The 17,126-nt window shown below is 33.8% G+C and overlaps 1 protein-coding gene and 1 long non-coding RNA gene across 9 annotated transcripts in view; one reads left to right on the forward strand and one right to left on the reverse strand.

The window, feature by feature from the left end:
- Nucleotides 1-14,198, forward strand: part of LOC119082307 (tyrosine-protein phosphatase Lar) — a 159,338-nt gene extending 145,140 nt beyond the window's left edge. For 4 of the 8 annotated variants that reach the window (XM_037191802.1, XM_037191804.1, XM_037191805.1 and 1 more), the window contains 12 exons: nucleotides 85-173; nucleotides 985-1,032; nucleotides 3,526-3,822; nucleotides 7,805-7,813; nucleotides 9,134-9,273; nucleotides 9,385-9,840; nucleotides 9,900-12,225; nucleotides 12,289-12,860; nucleotides 12,922-13,032; nucleotides 13,099-13,288; nucleotides 13,743-13,858; nucleotides 13,935-14,198. In XM_037191802.1, the coding sequence (XP_037047697.1) occupies nucleotides 85-173; nucleotides 985-1,032; nucleotides 3,526-3,822; nucleotides 7,805-7,813; nucleotides 9,134-9,273; nucleotides 9,385-9,840; nucleotides 9,900-12,225; nucleotides 12,289-12,860; nucleotides 12,922-13,032; nucleotides 13,099-13,288; nucleotides 13,743-13,858; nucleotides 13,935-14,003 (4,423 nt within the window). In that variant the 3' untranslated portion in view covers nucleotides 14,004-14,198. The remainder of the gene's footprint in view (nucleotides 1-84; nucleotides 174-984; nucleotides 1,033-3,525; nucleotides 3,823-7,804; nucleotides 7,814-9,133; nucleotides 9,274-9,384; nucleotides 9,841-9,899; nucleotides 12,226-12,288; nucleotides 12,861-12,921; nucleotides 13,033-13,098; nucleotides 13,289-13,742; nucleotides 13,859-13,934) is intronic. The other 4 variants (XM_037191803.1, XM_037191806.1, XM_037191808.1 and 1 more) reach the window with 2 other exon arrangements.
- LOC119082312 lies at nucleotides 891-16,950 on the reverse strand. The gene is made up of 3 exons (XR_005088615.1): nucleotides 16,818-16,950; nucleotides 13,474-13,478; nucleotides 891-902 (listed from the first exon to the last, which is right to left on the reverse strand). It is a non-coding gene; the product is annotated as an uncharacterized LOC119082312 (long non-coding RNA).
- Between the last annotated feature and the right edge of the window lie 176 nt (nucleotides 16,951-17,126).

A 17,126-nucleotide genomic window follows, 5' to 3' on the forward strand; every position in this document is an offset into this window, starting at 1 on the left:
AAAAAAAAAGAAATGTGCAAATCCCCTGTCCATGTCCACATTTTCAACAGAGTTAATGCATTTTTACTTTTATGAATTTTATAGACGTATTGCGAACACTGAATCATATACGTTGGGTGGATTATATCCGGATACTTTGTATTATATTTGGCTAGCGGCTCGTTCACAGAAAGGTACTTGCTTGTTTGACTTATTTTAATAATTAAATTGGCTGGAAAATTTGCAATATCCGTAACTGTAAAGGCTTAAACTTCGGAACAAATCAGAGCTGAAAATGATCTGTCTGTTTATTGTCGTCATTCAACTAAAAATATTAAATTTTCGTTAATACAAGCGCAATTAAAGTCTGTTGCGAGAATTAACCAGTATATCGTCAATGGGAATTAGTTTAGAACTTTATAAAAGTTCGTTCCCGAAATATGCAGTTAATTTCGTTCATCCCCAACTCTGCTTTTAAAGTATATCATTGGTTACTGAGCCAATATTCACGAGGCAGATTAAGGATTTATTGATCAATGTGAAATAAAGTTACTGGTGAAAAGAACAATCTAAATGCTCGGAGTAAAACGATTTGATTGAAGGGTTTCTATTATATATGTGACAAAAGGGATCAGAATTCGGAGAATTCTGCTGTAGAAGTATTCTGAGATTTAATACTAATAATAAATCAGAGATGAAAAACTTACATTCGCCCATAATGTTTGTGCAGAAAGTCCCATCGAGTTTGCAGTTCCATGGAAACGCAATCTCCTTTGTACCAAACTGAAAAACTTCAAGCATTTTTCTACGAAAGTCGTTTGTGTATTTACCGTTTCAAAATTTCTACTGCAAGTAGTTGTTGCAGATATCAATGCTGATTGAATTTTGTAGCAAAAGTATATTTTTTGCTTAAACATTTAATACTTTGAACTTATTTTACAACTGAAACTGAGAGAAAAGCATCTATAAGTAGCAAAAAAACTGAACCATCTATTTATTTACTAGGTGAAGGGGCTACAACTCCACCAATTCCAGTCCGGACGAAACAGTATGGTAAGACTTAAAAATGGTTTTTTAATTGAAATGTTCTTGTAGTTGGGTAGTAGATAGGGTTTCTCGAAATTTTCTCTACCAATGCCTTGTGCATTGTTAATAAATTCAAACGAAGAACTATCGAAAATCGAAAATGAAAATTTCTAGAAATCATTTGAATAAGCTGCGTGGAAAATGGTAAAGAGTACAAAAAACACAAAAATAAATTTTAGTGCAATCACAAATATACAAACGAAAATACGAAAAATAAAACCGTAAAAGTCGTGGACATAGTTTGAAAAAAAAAAAATGAAAAAAATAGAAACACGCCAACAATATCAACCTTAAGCCATGGTTTTAATTGAAAAAATTTTGATGTATAAATATAATGTATTAAAAGCAATGAAAAATTGAAAACTCCCACAATCGAAAAACTGGGGAACCAAAAATGCTTTTAATATTTATTGGTTTTCATAGACAATGCCAACCGAAACAATTGTACATTTTATATGTGCGAGAGTTTATTTTATATTTTATATCGATTGATATTTATATAATAATAAAGCGAATTTTAGTTTGAGTTCATTTTCCAGTTTTTATTTTCCAACTTATTGTTTTCATTTTGTGGTCTGATGATTTGAGCAGGATTTTCTAGAATTTTTTTCTTTCTTTTCGAAAGAATAATGTTTTCCTGTTCAAATAATTTTCTTTTCTTTTTTGTGTAATGTTATACGATTTCACTGATGCGTTTGTACGGTCGATGGATGAAAAATTCTGTTTTTAATTTTCCTGATCGAAATATTTAATTCAAAGCCAGACTTAACAGGTGATTTTTTAAATTAATTTTTTTTATGCGCATCATGACTATGTGTAATGTTTTAGCATAAAACATTTCATTATACCATTCTCTGCCGTTTTTCCATTCATTGAATGGGATGTAATTAACAGTCCCAACTTCATGGCAACTTTGTATATTCCATCGACTCAGACGCTTAATGATCTCATATAAAAGAATATATCCGTTTATGAAATTAGAATGAAAATTTTGTTTTCCATTTTTTACGTTAGAATCTTTTGTTTCAATTAAACTTAAAAAAGAAACCTAAAATGAATTTGCTTCTTTATTGAAAATTAAAAAAATTTTCGGTGAGTGAGTGTTGAGTGAGTGGTAAATTTGGTTTATACAAAATCACGCATGCCCCAAAGAACTTTTTTTTGATAATTAAATGTATAAAGCACCACCGCACTCTGGATATGCATTTTTCTATATTTATTAAATATGATTATTAATGTTTTTTACTTTTCAATTATTTATTTTGGATTCTGTTTCGAATTTGATTTTAATTAAACCAATGTTTAATTACTGAATGGTTTGTATTTTTTTGACCGTTTTTTTTGGTTTTCGTATATCTTTAAAAATTCAAAAGGGTATATCTATACACACGAGATATTGAAAATATAAATATTTACAAGCCAAAATATACAAAAAAAAAGAATTTTCGAATACTTTACACCAAATCATTGGATATGAATTTAACAGAAAACAATTTTTTTCTGTCGAAATTAAAAATATGAAATTTTCAGGTTTCATTCCTTCGTTTATTAATTGAATTTTTTTTGTGTTTATTTACATTTTGGGTTGTTATTGTTGGTTTTCGATTTTCTTTTTATGTCGGTCATTGTTCCTAGTTCGGATATCATCTGCTCGTTAAAAAAATGAAAACAAGTGAAACGAGAAAATTCAAGGATTTTCATTGGATTCAACCTTTTTATTTCGGAGACAATCTCATCGAAAAATGTTTAACTTCTAAGTTAAATGAGATTTATTGAATGGAACTTACACGAGTACAGTACTATCCAAAGGAGAAGTTGATCTAAGGCTCACTTTGAAAATTTGTTAAATGTATTGTTTCGGAAAATACAAGACAGTCGTCCAGTATTTATTTTACCTGAGTCTGACAATAGTTTTTGATAACCTGAGACTTTTTCTCTAAGACCTGTGCTAAATTTCCAGTTCAGAGACTCATTTGGAGTAAAGCCTAACTTCTTTCGATCTGATCAACTCACACTTATCGTGTTAGCTGTTCACCTGTGTTGTGTGATAATACTTTAGAGATTAGATTTCCATTAAAAAAATGATTTTTCGAGACTCTGACAAATATTCTGCGTTAATCATTCGAACTTATCTCGATAATTTCATCATTGCTTGCCCCATCGCAGACTGCAGTTTTTCTTTGACTGACATAAAACCTTTTTATTAAATTAATTTTGTCATCGTTTTGTTTACCTACCTAATTTATGGAACTAATTTTTTACTTATATTCAAGTGCTACACGTCATAATATAATAATTAAGTTAGTTCCATTACGATTTTTGTTGATTTTACTTTTTTTTGCTTTCTTTTTCGATTTTTGTTCGATTTTCGTTTGACTTTCATTTCATTTTCCATTTTATTTGAGAATTTTTTGCTTATCATTTCGAAATTATTGCTTTTAACCAAACCCAAATCTATAGTACCCGGTGCACCGCCACGTAATATCACAGCCGAAGCAACTAGCCCAACAACAATTGCAATGTCGTGGCAACCACCGCCCATCGATCGGTCGAATGGTCGGATTGTTTATTATAAAGTATTTCTGGTTGAAAATGGTCGGTCCGATAGTGAGGCAAGTGTAACAACACTGAATGCCACTAGTATCGTTTTGGATGAACTGAAACGATGGACTGAATATAAGATATGGGTATTGGCTGGCACAAGTGTCGGAGATGGGCCAAGGTCGTATCCGATGACTGTTCGTACGCACGAAGACGGTATGTACTTAGTTTAAAATTTTTTTTTATTTTTTGGTTCTATTTTTCATCTCAATAACAATTTATTCTTAGTTAACTAATATAATGTAATGTGATACAAAATTTTTGATGACAATTTTTTTCTAAAGAAAAAATGTCATTCAGATGAAATAGATGCGTTCGTGGTCAGTGGATTCGAAAGTGGATATCGATTATCTGTTTGTAAATAAAGTAAATAAAAAAGAGGTTTTTTGTTGACAATATGTAACAAAATCCACCGTCCACGGAAGCATCATGAATCTACTCATGGTCGACGATCATTTTTTTCATAAGTTGAAAAGAAAAACATTTTTGAATTATTTTTCCATAATTTTTTTTTGAAATGGAGAGATATTTGTGTTTTGGAAAACAAGCATTTTTGACGTTTTCAGGTGCAGATATAGTAAAATCTCGGAATTGGACAACATAATTTTTGATGTCTAACTCAATCTTTTTTAACAAATAGAATTTTTTCCCTAACATTTTTGCAGCAATATTTTTTGGAGCCGCTATATTTTTGAGTACTAATGCATATGTAACAATAATATAATCAATTTTGTTGTACAAATTCAACTTTAGTTTTTCTTTATTGTTTTTCAAAAAAAAATGTTAAAGAAACTGCTGGAGTTGGAGTATCGAAGGTTTCAATTTTTTATTTTTGCTCGTGTAATTTTTAACTTTTTTAGTTAATTTTCTTTAAAAAAAAAACATTTTTTTTAAATGTCAATATATTGTTCTAAAGATATTTTGATGTTTAGTGTTGGCAACACTCGCATATTGATTTTTTTATTGATTTGAATTTAGTTACTTACTAAAAAAAATGCCACAAATTTGGCTTTTTCGTAATTTTTCGATTTTTTATTTTCCACTCTTCTGTTCCAAATTTGTTGTTTTTCACAAACGTTTTTGTTTTAACCTAATTACAATTATTGGCACATTGCATTATTCAAACGAATTAAATAAAATTGCACCGTAATTTTTTTTGTGGTATATTATTCAGACAATTTAAACAATGAAATTTTGTCTTCTATACGCACATTTTTATATATATATATTAACAAGCACCGCACCGTTTTTTGGTAATTTTTTTTAGATTTTTGACACGTTTTTTGCATGACACTAAATTTTTGATTTTTGTTTGTTTTTTCTCCATAAAACTCACAGAATCCAATTCGTAACATGTTTTTTTAATCAAAATAAAATCCATGTGATTGTGACAATAGTTAAAATTCTATCATCATTGATCATTGCAACGATTCCCAACTGAATTGAAAATTTAAATTTTTCGTCGATTGTCAAGCCGTACATTTCACACAAGTAAAATCGTCAAACCAGACGTAGTTAGGTTTTCAATTCAGCCGATTGAACCATTGCAATCAATGAAACTATACACTACTGTTCACCACCAACTGTACTATTGCACCAAATATTGTAAAAATGTCTAACGCACAACTTCGAATCCACCACACGTGTATGTAATATGATGCTATTTAGCAGCTGAAAGCTTACGTAAAAAAAGCTGTAAACGGATTAAGTTTGAAATCGCAAATGTTTTCACATGCAATTAAAAAAAGCTAACAAACCACACAAAACGCACAATCACTGCTATGAAAAAAAAATCTGTTGCACAAAATTCACTTTAAAAAATAAATTTTTTCTCATTTTTACAAGGAAAAATTTATTCTTTTTTTAGAAATTCATAGGCACTCGCATCGTACTTAATATAATTCCGCACACTTAAAAAGAAAGAGATAATTGAATGAATGAATGAATGTCTAGGTTGTGAGTGAAGTGAATATTGTTTGCGAGAAGAAAAGAAGAGAAGAAATAAAATTGTGAATTAAACGTTAATTGCATGAATGATTGAATGAATTCAAACCTTGCTTTGTATTGAATTATGATGATTGAAGAGGGAATGAAAAGGATTGAATCGTATGGAAGGAATATCTGAGAAAAATTAACAAAAAAAATTTATTTTATTTTTTACAAAAGACCAAACAACTCATTCATGAGATTTTTTATTTCGTTTTCTTTTCGTTTATTTGTTTTCATTTTACAAAAGTTGTTAAACCAAACAATTTTTTTAGACTTTTAATTTGTACCCAATTGATGTTTGTTTATATGAACCATACACTAACAAAATCAGTACCCGTCTACATGGAAAATGACTAGAAGATTTGAGTTTTAATTTAAACTCAATTAACATTTGAATACCAATGAACAAAACAAAATTATTTTTTCTATATTTTTTATTCGAAATATTTAGTTTCTCTCAATACACAAAAATTCACTATGATTGATGACTGAAGTAAAATTTACTCAAGATAGAACTGATCAACGAAATAAAGAACTGGAGTAGATCATTCACCAGAAAATAGTTTTAAGTAACTGGGAAGCGTAAAGATTTTAAGCATTTGTTATTTGTGAGGAAACGACAAAACCAAAAATAAAGCTAAGACTATGTCAAAGCCCATCGTGTTTATCGGATGGCAATTTTTGAAAAAGAAACGACCTGAGCTTGGTTAATCTAACCCGAGCTTTTGTCAAAATCAAATCTGAATTTTAATTTTTTTCTCCAGAGTCATACGTGTTAAATATGACGAAATCGTTTTTAACAGATCCCCTCTCTATCATAATTTGTTATAATATACATTTTGATATGTAAAACCATATTGGTTGGAGGTCGTTGCTGTCGATAGCAGATAACAAAAATGTCTGTAAACAGTAAAAGTCGTTTGGGTTTTTCTAAAGTTCTTTACTTCAAAAACAAGCCCGAAAATTCGATCAATAAGCTTTCTTCTCATAATGGAATATCTGTTAAATGATGTGCCCATCTACACCAGGCTGTCAGCTAGACTTCTCTGGAATTTCTAATACGATTTTACTGAATTAAGTCTGGTCATAAAGTATGTTGCGGCCTCTCGTGTAAGAAGGGGTATCGATGAAATGTCGATTTAATATTGACATACTTTATGACTTCGGATAATTTTTAAGATAGTAAATTACGTACTAGTCTGGAGATTTTTATTTTGACAATTATGATGTTTGCAGCTCTAGCTCCGGCATATTATTTAGAATTTTAATTCTGAAAATTCGTAAAAAGTTCCGAAAAAATCCGAAATTTTCAGAAATAAAATTCTCAATAATAAGCGCTGAGGCAACCACAAAAGAATCTCCAAACCATTACGTAGTATATTTTACTCGCACACCCGCACGAAACAAGTATCCCAGCGGTGCAGCGAGTAAAATTTTTAACAACAATTTCTTGTACCGTCAAATCGATTAAACGTTACAAGTAGTGATACGTGCACATGCGAATTTACACCGAATCTAACACATGTCAACCATAAACAAAATATTGGATTTCTGAGCCTTTTAATTTAATTGAATCCCTAATAAATTTCACATCTACCCAAGAACATTTAAAGTTTTGCTTTGTCACTGCATGACTCAAGACTACATGAACAGACCTTTCACACCACATACGTATACACAAACCGTTTTTCAAAAAGAAACCTTTCAACCGATGGAAAGTTATTCAATAAACTCAACAGCGAAATAAAGTACCACCACAATTTTTGAGTTAAACGAAAAATGCCAAAATTTCTTCATTTTTATTTTTATTCTGAAAATACAAAGTTATGCGAGTGGGCCGGCGAATATTTTTTTTGTTTTTTTAAAGCCGACGTTTGAATAATTTTTTTGTTTTTGCTTACGGTCATCTCTTCCAGGAGCGACGACGAATTCAATTTTTGTTGAAAAACTTTTTTTTACAAAATTCTTAATTAAACTGAAGAAATAATTTTTTTGTGGATTTGAAAAGAAAAACGAAATGTAACTCTAATTATTCTACTTTTTGATCGGTGTTTTTTTGCCGCCCTGGCCCTCCAACTACAATTTTTGATACAATTTTTGACCGATATTTTTGGGTAATAAAATTTTTGCAATCGGATGGATAAAACAGACGTTAAGAGTGAGTACCACCATTCGTGTGACAAACAAAAAATCTAGTGACGTGATAATGAAAATATTTTTTGATTTTCAATTATTTTTTGTCCCCTTTTTTCCACGATCTATTCAGTTTGGGATTGTCCTTATATTTTACCAGCCATTTTACATTAAATATAGAAATTATTTCCTTTGCTCATGGATTTATTTATTGGTTTTCCAGATTTATTTTTCAATTTCAAAAATGAATTGAATTTTGTTTGCTTTTTATTATTCGTCCTTTATGTTTGGTCGGTCATAATCGAAAAAGACGAACGAAATGATTGTGGCTAACGCTAGAATTTAATTGTTTGTATTACCATATCAGTAACGTGTTTTGTTTTCATCCTATTTTTTTACAATGAATTAAACTGCAATTTTTTTTGGATATATAAAATTCCCTTCCCGCTACAACCTAATCTTAACCTACGATGATAACATTAACGTGTGTTTTTTAATAATTTTTTTCTTGTATCCTTTTGCCTGCGAGCTAATTTCTATACAATATGCGGATATTATGAACCTTTATTAATGTTATAGAAAGCGAAACTATTCAACATTTTTTTGTGTTTGAATTCTAACTATTTTAACTATAATATCTTAACAACAGAAGCAAATCTGACATTTATTCTTGAAATTTACTTTTGTTGATTACTATCTTCAATTAAATAACAATAATAACAAAAACCAAAAAGAAATGAAATAAAATTAAAAAAAAGCCGAGGAAATCAGGTAGGAAAAGGGTAATTTTTTGATCAGTTGTACAAAATGATTGATGAAGAAACAAAAAAAAAAATGAGGAAAAAGTATGAAAGGAAAGTAAAAGAAAACGAATTGGACAATAGTATATGGTGCAAATGAAAAGAGAAATAAGAAGTGAAAACCATTGGCGTTTGTTTATTATTGTTAATCTTATAACTCAAAAGTTTTGGTATTCAAATGTATGCAAACGAAAAAGAAAAAGAAACGAAATCTGATTTCTATGAATCCTTATACTGACTCTATAAATATGAAACGTTATACACATTGAGGTTTGATATTGACAAAATGGCTATCGCGTTGATTTGTTATATTGTTTAGGGACAATAACATAAATATGATGACGATAAAGAAGCTCCTTTTTGTTTAACAAGAAAAACAACGAAACATTTCTTAGCTGAAATGGAAAACGTAGAATATCATAGACGTTCAAGTTCACAAAAAGCTCTAAAACCATTGATCCATGTCTATTACATTCTACTGTTTCTCAATGGAAAATGTATGTTATCGCAGTTTGTTGATTGTCTTTCTGTCTTAAAATATACAGTGCCTGGTGATCCACAAGATGTTAAAGCGAGTCCCGTCAATTCAACGACAATCAATGTTGTCTGGAAACCACCACAAGAAAAGGATCGAAATGGCATCATTCGTGGATATCACATTCACGTTCAGGAGACTCGGGAAGAGGTAAGACTGTTGAACTAATCGCTCTGGGAACAGGAAATATGAAAATTATACGAATCGCTCAAAGGTTGTCTCACTGGTATGCGCATAAACCTACTAACACATCCATTTTAGGGTCGCGGTTTCCTGAACGATCCTATGAAATTCGACGTGGTGGACGGATTGGAATATAATGTAACGGGACTGCAACCGGACACACGCTATTCAATTCAAGTAGCAGCACTAACCCGAAAAGGTGATGGAGATCGTAGTCTTCCGATAATTGTTAAGACTCCCGGTGGTGTGCCCATTCGTCCGACAGTTAACTTGAAAATAATGGAACGAGATCCAACCGTTTCAATTGAATTGGAATGGGAACGACCGGCTCAGACGTATGGTGAACTGCGTGGGTATCGTTTGCGATGGGGCATTAAAGATCATCCACTGAATGAAGAAACGCTTCCCGCTCATTCGACTGTGAAAAAAATTAAGGACCTAGAACGTGGAGTCGAATACGAATTTCGTGTAGCGGGAATGAATCATATTGGTATTGGACAAGAGACTGTGAAGTACTTACATACACCGGAAGGGGTGCGTACGGAATGCTTAGCAATCGTTCTTCGTAATTCAAATTTAACTTTTTTTCGCAGACTCCAACTGGACCTCCATCTAACATTACCGTTACCTTTCAAACACCGGACGTTGTATGCGTCACCTGGGATTCGCCTAATCGAGAGCATCGAAATGGACAGATCATACGGTACGATGTTCAGTTCCATAAGAAGATTGATCACGGACTGGGCACAGAACGGAATACTACGACCACTAAAGCAGTGTTCACCAATTTGGAAGAAAGTACGGAGTATGTGTTCAAAGTGAGGGCGTACACCAAGCAAGGGGCTGGTCCATTTAGTGAAAAAATCATCATCGAAACGGAACGCGATATGGGAAGAGCACCAACTGGTGTTAGAGCAGTTGCCACATCAGAGCAAACTGTTGAAGCGTGGTGGGACGCTGTACCTGCAAGAGGTAGATTAGTTGGCTATAAAATATTTTACACAATGACTGCTGTCGAGGATTTGGACTTTTGGCAAACGAAAACCATAGGCCTAACGGAACAGGCTGAGATAATTAATTTGGAAAAATTCGCCCAATATGCCATAGCAATTGCAGCACGGTATAAGAATGGACTGGGACGTTTGAGTGAGAAGGTGACCGTTAAGGTGAAACCAGAAGACGTTCCATTAAATTTACGAGCCCATGATGTCAGCACACATTCGATGACGTTGAGTTGGTCTCCGCCGATTCGTTTGAATCCGAAAGAATATAAAATTTCGTACGATGCCATCAAAGAATTTGTCGATTCTCAAGGAATAACACAGACGCAGATAGTGCAACGAAATAAAATCATCCTCAAACATCACATCAAGTCACATACAATCAACGAACTGTCCCCATTCACTACATACAATGTAAATGTGAGCGCAGTACCGTCTGACGAATCGTATCGACCACCAACTAAAATTACGGTAACGACTCAAATGGCAGCTCCACAGCCTATGGTTAAACCAGATTTTTATGGAGTTGTTAACGGTGAAGAGATTCAAGTTATTCTTCCGCAAGCCTCAGAGGAATATGGTCCCATATCGCACTATTACCTCATCGTCGTCCCGGAAAATAAAACCAATTCCCATCGGCTTCCTGATCAATTTCTTACCGAAGATATGCTTCCAAGCAAATTCGATTTTAACAAAAACAAAGATGAACCATCAAATCAACCGTACATTGCAGCTAAATTTCCACAACGAAATATTCCGTACACGTTCCATTTGGGTTCAGGTGAAGCATACCACAATTTCACCAATCGAAAGTTGGAGCGGGGAAAACGCTATCGCATCTTCGTACGGGCTGTGGTGGATACACCGCAAAAACATCTTTACACATCGAGTCCATTCTCCGAATTCTTAGCGTTAGACATGCGAGAAGCACCAAGAGGTGAGCCACCACAACGACCAAATCCGAATGCTCCAATCGATCCGGAAGTATCAGTAAATCGAAACAGTGATGAACCGGGGATGCTTTGGGTTGTTGGTCCAATTATAGCTGCACTATTCTTATCCACCTGTTTGGTGATCGTTTACTTTATCAAAAGACGACGCAAGCCAGGTAAAACACCAGATCAGGCTGCAGTCACAAGACCATTGATGGCTGCAGATCTCGGCGCTGGACCTGCACCAACAGCAGATCCAGTCGATATGCGACGATTGAACTTCCAAACACCCGGGATGATAAGTCATCCACCCATATCCATATCAGACTTCACCAATCACATTGAAAGACTGAAATCAAACGACAATCTAAAATTTTCACAAGAATACGAAAGTATCGAACCGGGCCAACAGTTTATGTGGGACCATTCGAACATGGAATACAACAAACCGAAAAACCGATATGCCAATGTGACGGCATACGATCACAGTCGAGTGATTTTACACACGATCGATAGTAAGCCCGGATCGGATTATATAAATGCAAACTACTGTGATGGGTATAGGAAGCACAATGCTTACGTAGCTACTCAGGGACCTTTGCAGGATACGTGCGCTGATTTCTGGCGAATGTGTTGGGAGCTGAGAACAAATACGATCATCATGATGACGCGACTGGAAGAACGAGCCCGAATCAAATGCGATCAATATTGGCCGACGCGAGGCTCGGAAACTTATGATCAATTAACGGTGACAATAACCGAAACTCAAGAGCTGGCAACGTATTGCATTCGAACGTTTCAAGTGGCAAAAACTGGATACGCTGAACGGAGAGAAATCAAACAACTTCAGTTTACAGCTTGGCCTGATCACGGTGTACCTGACCATCCTGCTCCATTTTTACAATTTCTGCGTCGGTGTCGGTCATTGTCAACGCCAGAATCGGGTCCGGTTGTTGTGCATTGCTCTGCAGGCGTTGGACGAACTGGTAATTTTTGAGATTTATTTATCTGTCGAAGCAGCCAGCCTAATTCATTGTTCTTACTCCTAGGATGTTACATCGTAATCGATTCAATGTTGGAACGAATGAAGCACGAAAAAACCATCGACATTTACGGGCATGTGACATGTTTGCGCGCCCAACGAAACTATATGGTTCAAACGGAAGATCAGTACATTTTCATTCATGACGCCATTCTGGAGGCTATTATTTGTGGAAACACAGAGGTTCCGGCAAGGAATTTACACAATCACATACAGAAGCTAATGCAAACCGAAACTGGTGAAAATATCACCGGCATGGAAATGGAATTCAAAAAACTTGCGAACATAAAGGCTGACTCAACTCGCTTCGTAACTGCCAATTTGCCATGTAACAAACATAAGAATCGACTTGTTCATATCTTGCCTTATGAGTCAAGTAGAGTTTGCTTGACGCCGATTCGAGGGGTTGAGGGTAGTGATTATATTAACGCTAGTTTGATAGATGGTTATCGCTATAGGAATGCCTATATTGCCGCTCAGGGGCCGCTACAGGATTCAGCTGAAGATTTTTGGAGAATGCTGTGGGAGCATAATTCAACTATTGTTGTTATGTTAACTAAATTGAAGGAAATGGGAAGGGTATGTCCTATGACATGATCGAGCCGTAAGCATCAAAAATTCATTTTTTTCTCTCTTCCAGGAAAAGTGCTTTCAGTATTGGCCACATGAGCGTAGCGTTAGATATCAATGTTATGTAGTTGATCCAATTGCTGAATACAATATGCCGCAGTATAAGCTAAGAGAATTCAAGGTAGGAGTTATGCTGATGCGAGCGGTCAACAGTTTGTAACACAAAATTGCGTTCGATCCATTACAGGTGACTGATGCTCGGGATGGGTCGTCCAGGACCGTTAGACAGTTCCAATTTTGTGATTGGCCGGAACAAGGTGTACCGAAATCGGGCGAAGGTTTTATTGATTTCATCGGTCAAGTGCACAAAACGAAAGAACAATTTGGTCAGGATGGACCAATAACCGTACACTGCAGCGCAGGCGTTGGCAGAACAGGTAATTTAACGTTTTGTTCTTGGAACGGTTTTCAAACTAAATTCTCGGTTGTGAGTAGAAACTGCAAATTGATTTCGTGTTCATCGTTGAAGTAGTCTTTCGGAATTCTATTTCATTCTCGTTTCAACTAATTCCACTAGCTCCAAACCATCCATTGTATCGTTTCCATCTTCCGTCGATTGAACAATGTCTTGAAGTTGTCCTTCAGACTCTGAAGTTGAGAGTCAATCTCTGGAAATAATTGTCCTAAATTCTTCCGTTTAAGAACCTACCGACTGACTTGTACAGTTTTAGTCTTCCATCGATTGACTGTCAGGCGGGTCCATTTTGGAACAAAGTGTTAAAATCGTCATTTAGCATCTGAAGTTCAGAGTCAATCTCTGGAAATAATTGTCCCAAGGTCTTCCGTTTCAGAACCGACTTAATGTATTTTTCATGCCTCCATCAATTTCAGGTGTGTTCATTTCGTTGAGCATCGTATTGGAACGAATGCAGTATGAAGGAGTGTTAGATGTATTCCAAACGGTTCGAATTCTTCGATCACAACGTCCAGCTATGGTGCAAACAGAGGTAAGTTTGGCTTTTTGAAGGCAATAGCAATTCAATCGAAGCGTTCAACTGAAAATGATTTTTTTTTCTGCTTCAGGACCAGTATCAATTCTGTTATCGAGCAGCACTGGAGTATCTGGGATCATTTGATCATTACGCAAATTAGATTTGTTTTCCGTACTGTCAACACTTTAATTATATGCCGTGAATTCCGCTAACCGTTCCGTTGAACTGTACTGTCTCGTTTTTGTTGGTGATTGCCGATCTTGCTGAGGGATTTTTATCGCTTACGCTGTGTGGGTCTGTAGCTAACTCCATATGCCGCAGCTATATTTATTAATTTTACGCATAATTTTAAGTTGAAAAAAACAAAAACGTTTTAGAGCAAAACAAATTTATAGGAAACGAAAAGCAAAGAAAAAAAAATTAGGAAAATTTAACGATTCGATGATGTTTATTGAAAAAAAAAAATAATTAAAAATTTGCTGGCATTCAAAGATTGTATACCTATGCAAGTCAAATGTCAATTTTAATTTTAAGCTTTAAACTGCTGCTTAATGAAAATTAAATTGTTTTAGTTGAACCGCTTTTTTCGGGGGTTGGGATATAACATCGTAAACCCATTAAGACTAAGACTTAAGAATATTAAAAATGAAAAAGAAATGAAACGTACCTTACAGATAACAAAAAAAAAGATTTTATCTGCGAATTTTGGTTTTTAATACTAGAAGATTTTGTGTTGTAATTTTGTAAAATCCGCTTTTAGTGCGTCATTTTTGTAATCAAAATTTTTTCATATGTTGCATGCCCAACACACAACAAAATTTTGCTGTAGAATCTCTGAAGATCGCTGTGTCTCATAAATCCAATAAACTGCTAGGACCATTCTTTCTTGAAATACCCAAATCAGGCCAACTCAAGTTATGGGCGAGAGAATTTAATTTTAAACCTAAGCAAGTGTAATGGTGAATACGGGCGATCTGAAAATGCTCTCAAATTCTGAGACATTCTTAAATCTTCAAACAAAAATTCTATTTCGATACAAATGTTTCCACGACTTTCAGTTCACCTAAATTATAAATCTGCTACTTCACCTGTTCAACGTAATTTATTGTGGTTGATGTAAAATCTCTTCTGTTTGCTACTTTGTTCGTACACTCGAATGACGCCCTTTCATTGTATGGCCAATAAATGAAATCATTATGCTTGATACTCTTTCTTCCAGTGTAAAAGTGCAAGGATATTTTGGGGCGATCGTGTAGTGTACAGTGATTATTTGACGCTTAGTTTAACGGTCTTAGATAGGTCTATAACTCTTTTATCTGTCTTCATTTTTCGTTCATTTCATTGGCATCGCTTATTGTTTTACTCATTACATTTCGTGTCGTTTTGATGTCAATTTGTTGATTTACTTAATGGTGACCCAATTAAACAGGTACACCTAAAAAAGTTATAATGTTTAACGCATCAATGGATTTTGGTTTCATTCTAGAAAACGCAAAATTATTTTAATTTTAAAATCTGTTACAAAGCAATGTAAATACTTTGCAAAGCGAAACAAAAGCTAGAACAAAATACCCTTGTTATTCATACTGTCATTACAATATGCTTGCCGTTAGGTGCTCATTATTCTCAAACATTTATGTTCTGGACTCGATTCGATTGTAGGAAAAGCTGAATTTTTCCGATTTATATCTCACGTACAAAATGGAATCAAAACCGAAGCACAGTTCCAACGGTTAAAAAAACACAATTAAATTGCTGAAAAAATAGTAATTAAAATTTCACCTTAAACACAAGGAGGTGGAATTCTAAGCATGGTCAATTTTCCCATATTTTCTTAAATTTTCCAATTTTCCCTCCACTTTTCTGTGAAAAAAATTGGGAAAACATGAAAAAAGGCGAAAACGGTTTTCCTAAAAATAGTCTCTGATTCTAAGCGAGTTGAAATAGTCAATAAGATCAAACGTTCAACTAACTTAGCGCCGTAAAGTTTGAAATCTGAAGAAATTGAGGTGTTCAGCAATTTGCTTCGGAAACGCTCGAATTCGAAATCTCTAAACTTTGAAACTTTCAACAAACTTTAATTCATGAGAAATTTTTTCGTTTTCTTGAAACTACCATTTAAAGTGATTTAAAGTGACTGCCCTCACGGCTAGACGTATATCATTTCCGATTAAATGAAGTAGCTATCATCACAAAAAAAATGACAACAGAGAATCCAGTCCAGAACCGATTTATCTGTTTCCTATCTATGTTCAATATTATCCATTGCCGCAACATAATTTCCTATTTTTGTGTATTTAGTATCATATTTATGACAAATGTATATTCATCTCGTTGTCAAACATTTTGTGTTATAATATAAATCGCACTGTGTACAAAAGGAACCAACACAAATGCACAAAGCAGATTTTTGTTGTAGAATTTTTCTTTTCGTTTTTGTTTTCAATAAATTAGTGAAAAAGACACCTGCATTGTTGTATAAAAAAAGTGTATGTATAAGATGAGTATAAATAAAAAAAAATTAAGGGAAAGAAAAGAAAAATGACGGGAAAAATTGTTCGTTATTATAAAAAAAGAGAGGGAGCGAAATGTGAGTGAAAATGAAGAAAAATTGTAAAAAGAAAAATATTAATAGAATCGATAAATATAGAATTGCATATGAAAAATTATTTAAAAACAAGGAAAAAGTAATGGAAACGAAGAAAAAAAATTGTGTTAAACCGTAGATGGAAGGATTGTGCAACTATCGAAGGCAGCCATTTATCAAATTTAAAATAACGCAGACAATTGAATTTAAATGAAACAAATAATATCAAATATTGTAATTTAGATTGCTCCTAGTTTTTTTATATTGAAATCGGATTGAACCAATCCAATTAAATTATAATGAGGAAATAAGTTTAGTTTAGTGAGGACATGCATGGCGAATAGCGAATTCCATCACAACAACAAAATGTCGCAAAAATGGAAACACAAATGGAATTCGAACGCCAATATTGTAAAGCACAACAGTTTTATATTTATCAAATCGGAAGAATGATACAAATCTCAGATAATGAACTAAAATAAACAGAGAAAATCAAATGATAAAAACCAAATTTAGTGCGCAGAATTTTTTGTTTTGATTAACAGTTAGCCATTTTGGGCACGAGTAACTAAACGGAGTTGTTTTTATCGCACCAGATGAGAGATCGTGTGCGAAAAAATCCATTTCATTGTGTGTCGAACAGTTTTTTTTTAGAAAATGGTTACGAAAGGAAAATCAGTCATTTAGTAACACAAA

This window comes from Bradysia coprophila, unplaced genomic scaffold, assembly GCF_014529535.1.
Source record: "Bradysia coprophila strain Holo2 unplaced genomic scaffold, BU_Bcop_v1 contig_415, whole genome shotgun sequence".
Classification (NCBI taxonomy): domain Eukaryota; kingdom Metazoa; phylum Arthropoda; class Insecta; order Diptera; family Sciaridae; genus Bradysia; species Bradysia coprophila.